Source organism: Somniosus microcephalus, chromosome 14 (genome assembly GCF_052327205.1).
Source record: "Somniosus microcephalus isolate GS21.2 chromosome 14, FLI_Smic_1.0, whole genome shotgun sequence".
Classification (NCBI taxonomy): Eukaryota; Metazoa; Chordata; class Chondrichthyes; order Squaliformes; family Somniosidae; genus Somniosus; species Somniosus microcephalus.
This window is the reverse complement of record NC_141000.1, coordinates 49360293-49373246: the sequence shown is the minus strand read 5'-3', so window position 1 is coordinate 49373246 and position 12954 is coordinate 49360293. Positions and strand designations below refer to the sequence as shown.

The 12954-nt window shown below is 44.8% G+C and overlaps 1 protein-coding gene across 1 annotated transcript in view; it reads left to right on the top strand.

The window, feature by feature from the left end:
- Positions 1-11269, top strand: part of LOC147107484 (glycerol kinase) — a 125103-nt gene extending 113834 nt beyond the window's left edge. The window contains exon 19 of the mRNA XM_086006555.1: positions 6976-11269. Within this exon, the coding sequence (XP_085862681.1) occupies positions 6976-6992 (17 nt within the window). The 3' untranslated portion in view covers positions 6993-11269. The remainder of the gene's footprint in view (positions 1-6975) is intronic.
- Positions 11270-12954: the final 1685 nt, after the last annotated feature.

Sequence of the window (12954 nt, the reverse complement as noted above, 5' to 3'; positions counted from 1 at the left end):
GGAAAATCTGTACTGAATATTTCTGCTACACTTCATTGAGTATTCTAGCAATCTTGTTCATGTATACCAATCAGAAACAGTGATCTTTTTAAACCAGAGAGTGATGAGTTCTAGTGCTCAGCAGTATCAGAGAAGCATTTCTGTTAAATGAAAATAAAATTTAGGACATTTAGGGGGCTAAATTCGGTTGGGATGCTAACGGGGCGCAAATCAACCAGCACCTGGGTGCGGCGCCACTAACTCCTCCTGCGAAATTCAGCAGGAGGTTAGCGGCGGCACTAACCGTTAGCACCGCGCGGTGCTCCGCCGCCGGCAATGACATCGCCGTGCGCAGCGCCCCAGCAGTAATATTGGGTGGCGCCCCCCGACTTACTGCCAGATGCTATGTCCGCTGGGGTCAGGGGGGCCTACCTGCGGCCAGGGCGGCGCTAGTTAAAGGGGAGGTGGCAGGTGGCCATTTTTGTTGCTGGCTGCCTGCCAGCACCTGCTCCCGTTGCTGTCCTCAGCCTCCTGTGAAGCCACCCCGTGGGGTGCCAGCTGCTTTCCATGAGCCTGGCACTTCTCAAGTGCCGGGCTCGTTTGCTGGCACTCCTGATCCCTGGTGGCCCAGCTGGGGAGGAAGGCCTCCAGTACTGCAGCACATGGCACCGCAGCACGTAGCGCTGCCATATTGGCTCGCAGCGCCCCAAGAGGGACACGGGGCGCTTCCAGTTTTGCCCCTCCTCCCTCTCGGGGCGCTACCTGGGAAAATCAGCCATGGGGGCGCTAACGTTTGAGGTGCTAAAGGGGGCACTACCCAATTTCTACCCTTTAGACTTTAAATACACTCCAAGAACACTGGCCACGTAATTCGATAAGCCCCGAAAACGGTCGCGGGAATCGCGATGCGCTTCTAACCCGTGACTGTTTGTACACCTCTTAAAGGGGAGGTGCGTTGTGGCTGGAGCAGGTGCTGAGAGTCGTGGTTGACAAGATTCTGACCTGGGAAAGAGTGAATAATGGCACAAGGTGGCAGAGAGTAGCCACCAAGATATTCTGACGCTGCACTGGAGGCTTTGGTAGAGGAGGTGGAGAAGAGGAGCGATGTGTTCTATCCACAGTGGACTAGGAGCAATGTTCCCTTTAGGCTGCGCAATGCTCTGCAGCTCGTGCACAGCTGGCTCACAGGCTTTTTACTTAGAATTACATAGAGTATACAGCATAACAGGCCATTTGTCCCAACCAGTCCATGCTGGTGATAATGCTCCACTCCAGCCTCCTCCTATCTTTCCTCATCTAGCTCTATCAGCATAACCCTCTATTCCTTTCACCCTCATATGCTTATCTAGCTTCCCCTTAAATGCATCTATACTATTTGTCTCAACTACTCTCTGTGGTAGCGAGTTCTTCATTCTCACCACTCTCTGGGTAAAGAAGTTTCTTCTGAATTTCCTATTTGATTTCTTGGTGACTTTCTTATATTGATGGCCTATAGTATTGCTCTTCCCCACAAGTGGAAACATTCTTTCTGTATCCACTCTATCAAAACCTTTCATAATTTTAAAGACCTCTATTAGATCACCCCTTTTCAAGAGAATAGGAAAAACCATGCATGCATGGTATTTTGAAGGGGCTGTGCATCCAAAAAAAATTAAAGGAAACATTGGCCAGGAAGCCCTCCAGACAAACTCTCAAAAGGCAATGGGATCAGATAGCCATGCCGGTCAATGCTAGGAGTCAAGCCCTGAGGACCTGGATGCAGTACTGCAAAATGTTCAATGACCTCACATGAGTAGTCACGGTCAGTGAATTCATCTTCAAATGCCATATACCACCAACTGCACCACTCCCCTCAGCAACTGCTCAATGCACCGCACTCCCATCACTCACCTACCAACAATCTGTATCAATCCGGATTCATGCCTCATTCATAGCTTCACCTCACCCTCACACACTTAGCATTGCTACAACCCTCGCACTGACACCTCATAGCTTTCTCACACTGCCAGCTATTCAACTATGACAGCCACATCTCCCAAACAGATTGCACAACGCTCACTGACACACTTCCCTCTCCCTTGCAGGACAAGGTGGCGCACAACCGAAGGCAGCAGGAGCTAACAGGCAGAAGGAGACGGTGCTCACCATCATTGGAGCAGCCATTGCTGAGGCTGTGGCTAGTGGCAGGGCTGAAACCATAGAAGATGACATTATCTCCATACCTAATCCTCCTCCTCAAATCTCACTTCCCCCTCATCCCACAATCACTTCTGATTTACAAGCTGCAGATTGTGTCAGCATGCACCTCTTACTTTCCCTCCCTCCTCTCACCACAACCCTATTCTTGCCTTTCTCCTTTCAGATACCCAAGAACTGCAACCTGGCCAGGCAGTAGTGGAAGAGAAACAGGTGGAAGAGGAAGAAGTCAATGATGATAAAGAAACACAGTCGCTCGATTTCACACTCGCAGCCACCGGCTCACTGCATAATTTAGAGGATAGCTTAGAGGCGGGATCTGCATGTGGAGAGACACCGGGCATGAGTGGCCTGCAGCTAGGGCAGGGGGCAAGGGTAGCACAGGTGCCAGATCACCAGAGGTGAGGTTGCACATGAGTTCTGCTGCAGCGGACTCAGGTGAGCACTTCGATGGGGTGGGCTACAGAGGGAGGTTGATGGGTATGCACAATGAAATGCGTGTAGTGTCAAGGAGTCCGGCACCAACTTGGCACAGGGCTTTGCGCAAAGCTTGGAGCCCTTCCTTTCCAGCATGGAAGTGGTGGTCAACTCCATTAGCACACTTGTGGACCCAACCATGATGCAGCGTCTGATGGCCGATGTCTCGGCTTCCGTTGCAACTCCAGCAGCAGCCACCCAATGTCTGGGTGCTGCCGAGCAAGCTCAGACTGCTACCCCATCATGGCTGCGAACACCAGTGTTCAAAGGGGCTTGCAGAGTGTCACATCAGTCCAGCAATCTGTCGTCCAACAGATTACTAGGATTGCTGAGGCGCAGCCCTGTGGGAGTGGTAATGGCTCGGTGGAGGACGATCCTGCTGTCCTCTCTCAGGATGATGGCATTTGTACTGCCACTCTGCCAGTGCCCTTGCTGTTGCCTGTCAGCCAGCCAGCCCAGACTGCTGCCGCCCATGTCAAGATGGTGCAGTCCGAAGCCGGGCCTTCTAAGCCCAGAGCTGGTCGAGGTCGTACTCCAAGGCCATCTGCAGTCTCCCCCACTGAAAGTTAGCAGCCTTCCACCAGCCATGCTGCAACCACTGGAGTAGCACTGCATAGGAGCAATAGGACAGGCAAAGACACATGGAATCAGGCACTAAGGGAATGTACAAGGGTAATGAGTTGGCATTTGTATGCAATATGGCATGCTTTGGTTTATAAATTTAGTTTGGAATGTTTATTTTGTTTTGGCTTTTATTTTTGTATTGTGGCCAAGCGGAAGCTGTAATGGTCAGTAACGGAGGTAAGCTGTGAGACTGTTGGCGAATGGGGAATTGGGGTTGCGTTTAAAGGTATTGCAGTTTGATGAGTTGTTCACAGACATCCGACCAGAAAGGGCTGTTAAGGTTGCCTCCTCCCTTCCTGTTCCTCCTCCTGCTCCTCAGCTGATCGCCATATCCCTGGTGGCAAGTGCTGTGCCCTCATGATGCAGCAGACCACCGTGAATCTTAACACCTGCTCTGATGAGTACTGCAGAACTCCTCCAGAGCCATGCAGGCAGCGGAAGCGTTGTTTCAGCACGCCAATGGTGTGCTCTCACATTTTGTGTGGCAGCATAGCTTTCAATGTGTGCATGTCGCCCACGTGTACGTGGGTTGCGCACTGGAGTCATGAACCATGTCGTCAGCGGATAGCCCTTGTTGCTCAGTAGCCACCCTCTGGTTTGTGGTGTCTCAAATGCAGATGGCACAGTGGACTGCCGCAGAATGAAGGCATCATGACTGCTGCCAGGATACTGTGCGTTCACCTGCATGATTTGCTGCTTATGGTTGCACACCAGCTGGACATTGAGGGAGTAAAATCCCTTTCGGTTGCGCAACATCTCAGTTGATATGTGGCGCCCACAAAGCAACTTGCATGCAGTCAATGGCACCCTGCATCATGGGGAAGCCTTCAATCCTCACAAAGCCGTGTGCTCACTCTGCCTGCTGCTCTTTGGCAAGAGAGAGCGAAATATAATCAGCTCTCTTGGAATAGAGCGCCTCAGTGACCTCCCTTATGCAGCAATGGACAGCAAACTGCGAGATGTTGCAAATATCTCCAGCTCCAGCCTGGAAAGAGGCCGACGCATAAAAGTTCATCACCACGGTCACCTTCACAGCCACTGGCAATGTGGACCTCGCCCTGCTCTGAGGTTGCAGTTGTGGCTGCAGCAGGTGGCAGATTTCAGTGAGGACGTCCTTAGCGAAGCACAGACGTCTGACACATTGTTCCTCACTGAGGTTCAGGTAGGAGAATTGCTCCCTGAACACCCTGGGCAATATGGCCTCCTGCTGAGAGCCCTTCTCCTCCTCCTCCTCCTCCTCCTCCCTCTTCTGGCAGCTTGCCCTGCTGTGTGGCACCTCTGCTCATTCTCCCAGTCATGCTGTATTCCAGGGGGAATGCCTACTACTGCACTCATGTCTGGGAGCAAGTGGTTTGTGTAGAAGCCTTGAACTCCGGAGAAAGTCCTTCAGCACCTACCACACCACTCCCTGTAGACTTTAGCAACTTTAAGGAACTCTAGAAAGCACCAAACACTTGTACAATCGCAGCAACAGCCAGTAGAAATCAATCGGCAATTAACCTAAAAGTAGTTGAAGATCCCTTTAAATAGTGCTGGTGGGGGGGTCCTTCTTGCTGCTGAACACGTGTTCAACTGTGTGAGCTTAAGAGGGCGTTAGCTGGAGCATTGAGCTCCAAAATGGTAGTGCTGGCGTCAAATCAGCATTACACGCCAGCACTGCCATTTGACGTCATGATCTGCCTACTCTGCATACTTCTGGATGATACTCACTGCACATGCTAACACCCTACCCAAAATGGCATCCGGTGCAACTTGCACCAGAAGTGTGCACGTGCCGTAGACGACATTTTGGAACCAAAACAGCACTTCTAGCGCTGAAAAAGCAGGCACTACCTATCCCAATTTTGGGCCCTGTTTGTTTGGAGTACATACCAGATATAAAAAACGAAACAAACTCCCAGAATTGTAAAAACTGCATGTGTGATTTATGAAGTGAATATTATGCTAAGTTTATAAAAAAATATATATATATTTTTGGAGGTAAAAGCATGCCCACTTTTTGTCTATATAATTGAGGATACACTAACTATACTTGCATTATTTTGCTTGCTAAGACTCTGGCTCCAAAAGTATAAGATGGCAAGTTGCACAAGGTCAAGACAATAGAGGCAGCCATCTTCTGGTGAAAATAATACGGCTCCATGGCTGTTACCATAATGAAAATCTATTACATTATCAGTGATTCATTTTGAGACTAAAATCCAGAAATTACTATTGCTGATACCTGGACAAACATTTAATAGAAGGTCCAATAATCCTGGGTGCCAGCTGACCTTTCATTCAGAACCTTTGTTCTACTGACCCTATGCGATCAGCTAAAACTGTTTTGGAAAACCTATGGTAACCCAGAACAGTCTTTCCTAGATCAGATAAGCCAACCAGGTTCTACAGATTTTTGCATGTGGCTCTGCATAACCTCCCACCAACAAAATACCAGATGGTCTCTTAGATACAGGCAAGGTATACAAGTTTTCTCTTCTGGGAAGGCCCAAAACTCCCAAGATGGAGTCAAAAGTGACATGATTGGGACAATAAGTATTACATGTAAGGCACAGTCCACATGAATGGCATCTTAAAAGCTTACTGAATCAAACTCCTGTTCAGAATGTCTATCAATAGATTGGTAATGGTGCAAATGTTACCACTGAAGAGCCACATTCAAGCAACAGTAGACAAAATTGGCCATGTGTTATACTTTTAGCAGCAATCAACTGTAGATGCATTGGAGGAGAGTGCTGGAATGGTTAACTCGCTTAGAATCTTTGCGCTAATGCTGACATTCACTATTTACGAAGTGAACCTGATCTTGCATTCAATGAAGTGGATTGTTAAATGTTTAACTTCTGCTCAAGTTGGTAATGTGTTATGCCCACATAGGGGCCTTTAAATATTTTTGGATCTTGATTCCTGACTTTTTAATGTTATTTCCATGTTTCATTTTATGTTGTCTGTATGTGGTTGCATCTGCTATAGTGCACACCTGTAACACAAAATGCTTGTGTCCCAGAAGGAGGGAAGAGTATTTAATACTAAAAAAGCTTGGATGACAGCTGCTGAAAGATGTTAACCTGAAGATCTATTATGAGAAAATATGCTCCTATATCCAGCATTTAATGCCTATCATGGTTGTGTTGCAGAGAGCGCATGCAATTGCTGCAGAACTCTGCATCCCACTCATAAGTAAATGAGGTAAATCCTCTGGCAAACTAGGTAATCAATGCCAGGGAGTTCTGTAATGTTCCAGAGCCCTGTTAATTAACAAGCCAGCTGGGCTCATTAATGGGACTTGGAGGACTAAACTGGCACTCGGGCCAGTAATTCTTCCCACTTGGCTTCAGATAACTCTGCAAGCCATTGCCTCAACAGGTAGAGGGTGAGGTCTTAACCTTACCAGTGTGCTGCTGGTAAATTGGCATGGTTTTAGCTAGTTAAACTCTAGCCATAACTTAGTGTGCACTTTTAAGTCCTTAAGCCTGGACACTTGCTAACCTGCACCAGAACATTCTGGATTTGGGTATGAGGGATGTGTCCCAATGGGGAAAGTATGCAGGTTTTATATTGTGCTTGCAAAAGTCTGATGTAGATTACTTGGTGGCTTGATTTGGGGATTCTTGAGCACAGTGGTGGATTTCCACATGTGTCAGTCACCTGGCAGACCAAAAAACATTGATAATGTAATTTAACTTTTTTTCTTTCTAGGTACTGTAGAAAGCTGATGGAAGTAATGTAACAGGATAGAAAGATACCATGTGGTGCTTTGTGATCTTTTGCCTCCAGATTGGCTAGAAATGCCTGAGAATTCTACACAGTTTAAGAGCTTCCACTGTACAGTTCTCCTTATCGATTGTATGATTTGTGATGTTTGGACATACAGCAAATCATATGTAAAGCATTAATTGAAAGTGCCTTTTAGGTATTAAAATACAAAAATATAAATGCAGGTACTTAAATCTCAGAGCAGAATATAGAAAAAAATCTATGAACTAAATATAAGAATTGCTGTGGAAAATCAGATGAAATGAAGCAGGCTAAAAGAAACCATGGTAGAATTACCAAATGTACTGTAAAATTAAAAGTCCAGGATGCTATTTTGCACTCTCTGAAACTGTGACTGTTATTGATTGCTTTAGTACTTGATTCCTGCCAGAAGGTAGTGATTTGTGGTAGGGTTAAATTGCAACAGTCTTGCTTTGCTGAAGTACCCTTTAGGACATTGGCCCAGAATTTGTGGTCGTCATTCCGCCTTTGAAACTGACTGCAACTTTGGGATTGGGTGCATGCGCAGGCACATGTGGAAATCCTGAAGTTGCAGTCTGTCAATGACGGCTCCGAAACTGGCTGCGCTGTGCCCCCTGCCCCCCCACAAAACTGACAAAAACTTTGGCTCTTCCACAGTAATTACGCTGTTAAGTGCCCCACTAAAAGTTAGACTCAAAGGGATTAGATGTAAGTGGGGTTTTGACAGCGTTATTAAAACTAAACAAATGTTAAGGGCTTGGAAAACTAATTTGAATTTTGTGCAGTGTGAAATTTGTCCATTTTAATCAAAATTAAAAATTTTAGGAACTTTGTCCATCTTTATTTCAGGTTTTCCTTTTCCCAATGTGAGAGCCCCAATCTTTGTTTTGCTCCCTCTAACATTTTTTTAAAAGTTAGAATTTTAAGAACTTACTCACCTCCTTGTTCATTGCCTGTGAGAATTCTGTGTTTTGATTGGCTGCTTAGACAGCCTGTTGACATCACAGCAGCTCGCACTAGGGGATCCCCATTAACCTCCTGTGTTTTGAATTGAAGGTTGGAAAACCCAAAGTTCTCGACACTGGTATTGCGAGATCCTTGTGCGAAGCGTAATTCGGGGCCAGCAGCGAATGTCTTCTCTTCACTACGGCCTGCAAATTCCGGGCCATTATGCCCTCTGAAAAGGTTAAGTGATGGGGACAGGAGTAAATAACAGTTAAATAAACACAAAAAGGGAGGGTTTGGAATTAAGAATGTTAGAAAAGTGGAAGCCAAAATACAGAGGCAGAATGGAGCAGGGGAAATCAGTGATACAGATGGCCACTACAAAATGAGTGTGCATCTTGGAAGTATCTACATCATTAATTCTGAAGACAGGAACACGTTGTTATTACAGTTAGTTCTGAGACTAAAGAAAAACTGACTTTGACCCCTGAACAGATTCCAAACATAGCCCTTGGAAGTGTAGATATAAGTACTTGTTACTTGGCTCGTATGAAATTAACATAGGTTACTCTTTCCACAGCCCAATACACACTAAGAATTCACTTTTTTATCTGAGTTGTGCCAATGATCCTAACAAATCAGCACCAGATAAGCACTTAAATATAAATTGAATGACTTTAAAACATTTTTTTTTAAATGAATGGAAAACTACCATCCTAGTGGATTTTAGGAAGTTGGAGACTTGGTTTCAGCATTCATCTGCCCTCCCCACTGCCCCCCACCCCAATTAAGCAACCGCATTAATATATAGAAGCAAAAATATTAGGCATATATTCTACAGCAAAATGAATGATTTTGAAACAAAAGATCTTAAAACTGCATGCAAGGAGTTAATTACCCTTTTTCAAGCTTCAGTCTTTTTGCAGTTTAAAACAACCCAACAAATAATTCTTCCAAGTCTTTATAGTACATAATGCCAGCTAATTAGAATTCTTTAGTCTGAACAGTCATTCAGAAATCCCACAAAAACATAAAGAACACAAAGTTCTAATTCTCTAGTGCACATTTAATTCCTTTTGACTTATAGGACTGTTGCTCAATCACGGTGGAAGGAATAATAATAATTTGATATGTGATGAAAGCACAGATTCTCTTAATATTTGAGATTAGACTGCAATATCATAAAGACCCCACACAATGCTAATAAAAAGATACGTATACATTGGCCCTGATTTTGCAGTGGTAATGATGGCGAAACTGTCAGTGTTCGCTGTTATTACCCCTCTGAAACTGACAGCAATTTCAGGATTTATCACGCGCGCAGATAACCGTGAAAATCCAGGAGTTGCAATCAGAAATTCCCTGCCCCACCACAGGTTGCGCTGTGGAACTCCCCAGAACCAGCAGTAAATTCAAATCACACTGAAGGACGGAAACTTCCCCTATTACGCTGGAATATTGCTGTTAAAACTCCCCTCAACCACCCCCCGAAAAAAGTTAAGCCTTGTTGAAAGAGGTGTAACTAGGTTTTTAACAGCGTATTGACTGTTGAACAACTATTCTGGCCCTGGAAAACTAATTTTATATTTGTGGAATATCAAATTTTTCCATTAATATGATTAAGAATTACATGGATTTAAAAAAAAAAAAATTTAAGTTTGATATTTCAGCTTTTACCTTAATCTTATGTGTATGTCCCAATTTTTATTTCGTGCTCTAAAATTTATAAAAAGTAAATTAGAATCTGTGCATTTACTTTCTAATTTGCCGTCTGAGAATTCTTCAATGTGATTGGCTACTCATCACTGATGCTGGACGCTGGAGATTCGCTTGATTTGGTGCCAGATTCAAACAAAGGTCAGGAGAGCTGAAATTCACGCCACAGAGATCACTAGATCTTTGTGGGCAGCTTTCTTCAAGGTCAGAGGCGAGCGCCATTGCTTCGCCGCTGACCGCAAATTCCGGGCCATTTATCTGGAATACTTAGCTGGTTTCATACTTTAGTGTATATAGCTACCGACATTGCTGAAAACCCCTACGTTGGCTATCAACTGCACTACCAAAATCGTGTCTAGATTGAGTGGCTATTGGCCCGACACTGTGTGGCCATTTTAGATTTAATAAAGATTGGAATCCATCTTGGATCTGAGTTACCACAACTTTTAAATAATGTATAAACCTAACAGAACAAAGTTACTGTATTTCTCGTAATTGTAAAACAGTGCATGTGCTACCTATAAAGGTGTAGATGAAATAAACAAATTCCCATGTAATATTATTTCTCTATTTTAACAACTGCCATAATGGCAACTCCATATATTTGCCCTTCACCATGCTCCACATTACGGTTGCAAACCTGTCATAAAACATGAAAATACTTTTTTTTACTGTATTGCCTCTTTTTCAAAAAAGCCACAACATTCTAGTGGGTGGGTCAGAAATTTATGATTTCATCAAAAACCAATAGCCAGTAACAGCCCAACAAGTTTAGCATCAAGAGTCCATAGAATCCCTGAAACACTGTTCCATCTATACCTCATACCAGAACTTTGGCATCACTTCAGGTTCACACAAGACTGCTTGCTGGGGTGGTTGGATCTTGGGGAATGCATAGTACATTTAAGGATTTACCTTCAGCCTCCCCGCTTCTTCAGCACAAATTGGAGATTAATGAACCCAATTGATGCTGCTCTGCAGGAGTATGATAAGCTTGATTAAGAATATTTAATTGGATTTCCCATTGGCGCTCATGTGTTTGTCTCACCATAAGCCCCATTCATCTGAAGTATGACCCAAATCCTCCTCGCAATGCCATTGAAGAGGAGGAAGTGAGCACTGCAAGAATGGCCACCCTTTAAGCAACTATAAAATTCGCCAGTTGGACATTTCAGTGTAACTCATAGCCACGATTCTGTACGTTAAGGCGTAGGCAATTAAGCATCCTCACTCAAGTGGTTGAGATGCTATTAAGATTATCCAATGAATATGGTACTCTCCAGATCAATGCATTCGAATGATACAAGTTGTGAATTAGCATGCTTTTTCTGATGTAATTGAAAACTATTTAAAGGAATGAGTAGAATGTGGATTGTTTTTAAATCAAGATATATATGCAAACTAGCTATTGTGAAAAATACCTTTTAAGCAAGTGAAAATTGGGGGAAACAATTTTATAAGGAAAAAATGTGACTATAACAGTTAAATTGATTCTAGATTTTTATTTAAGATGTTGGTTTCTATGTACAAGTATTTTATTTAAAGCTTGTACTGATTAATTTCATGAACAATCTAATAAAGGTATGTACACCAACTTCTGTGTTACTGATTTAATTTAATACTGTGTGTGTACATGTTGTTCTTGATGGAAATCTCTACTGCTGCTTATCATGGGTCAAAAAGAGGCACAATTCAGTGGAGAAGAACTATGCCCTGCAACTAATTGATGTAAAAGCACATTTTTTTTATTAGTTCCTTGGATGTGGGCATCGCTGGCAAGGCCAGCATTTATTGTCCATCCCTAATTGCCCTTGAGAAGGTGGTGGTGAGCTGCTTTCTTGAACCGCTGCAGTCCTTATAGTGAAGGTACTCCTACAGTGCAGTTAGGGAGGGAGTTCTAGGATTTTGACCCGGTGGCGATGAAGGAACGACAATATATTTCCATGTCAGGATGGTGTGCAACTTGGAGGGGAACTTGCAGGTGATGGTGTTCCCATGCACCTGCTGCCCTTGGCCTTCTAGGCGGTAGAAGTCACGGGTTTGGGAGGTGCTGCCGAAGAAGCCTTGGCAAGTTGCTGCGGTGCATCTTGTAGATGGCACACACTGCAGCCACAGTACGCCGGTGGTGGAGGGAGTGAATGTTTAAGGTGGTGGATGGGGTGCCAGTTAAGCAGGTTGCTTTGTCCTAGATGGTGTCGAGCTTCTTGTGTTGTTGGAGTTGCACTCATCCAGGCAAATGGAGAGCATTCCATCACACTCCTTACTTGTGCCTTATAGATGGTGGAAAGGCTTTGGGGAGTCAGGTGGTGAGACACTCGCCGCAGAATACCCAGCCTCTGACCCGCTCTTGTTACCATAGTATTTATGTGGCTGGTCCAGTTAAGTTTCTGGTCAATGGTGACCGCCCCCCCCCCCCCACAGGATGTTGATGGTGGGGGATTCAATGATGGTAATGCTATTGAATGTCAAGGGGCGGTGGTTAAACTCTCGCTCGTTGGAGATAGTCATTGCCTGGCACTTAAGTTGCAAGTAACATTCACGCCACATATCAGCCCAAGCCTGAATGTCGTCCAGGTCTTGCTGCATGCAGGCATGGACTGCTTCATTATCTGGGGAGTTGCAAATGGAAATGAACACTGTGCAATCATCAGTGAACATCCCCACTTCTGACCTTTATGATGGAGGGAAGGTCATTGATGAAGTAGCTGAAGATGGGCCTAGGACACTGCCCTGAGGAACTCCTGCAGCGATGTCCTGGGGCTGGGACTCCAACAACCACAACCATCTTCCTTTGTGGTAGGTATAACTCCAGCCAGTGGAGTTTTTGCCCTGATTCCCATTGACTTCAATTTTATTAGGGCTCCTTGATGACATCAGGGAAGCATTTGACCGAGTGTGGCAAGGGCAGTCACTCTCGTCTCACCTCTGGAATTCAGCTCTTTTGTCCATGTTTGGACCAAGGCTGTAATGAGGTCTGGACCCGAGTGGTCCCAGCAGAACCCAAACTGAGCATCAGTGAGCAGGTTATTGGTGAGTAAGTGCTGCATGATAGCACTATTGGCGACACCTTCCATCACTTTGCTGATGTTTGAGATTAGACTGATGGGGAGGTAGTTGGCCAGATTGGCTTTGTCCTGCTTTTTGTGGACAGGACATACCTGGGCAGCTTTCCACATTGTTGGGGAGATGCCAGTGTTACAGCTGTACTAGAATTCCAAAGATTCACAAGCCTCTGAGTGAAGAAATGTCTCCTCATCTCAGTCTTAAATAGCCAACCCC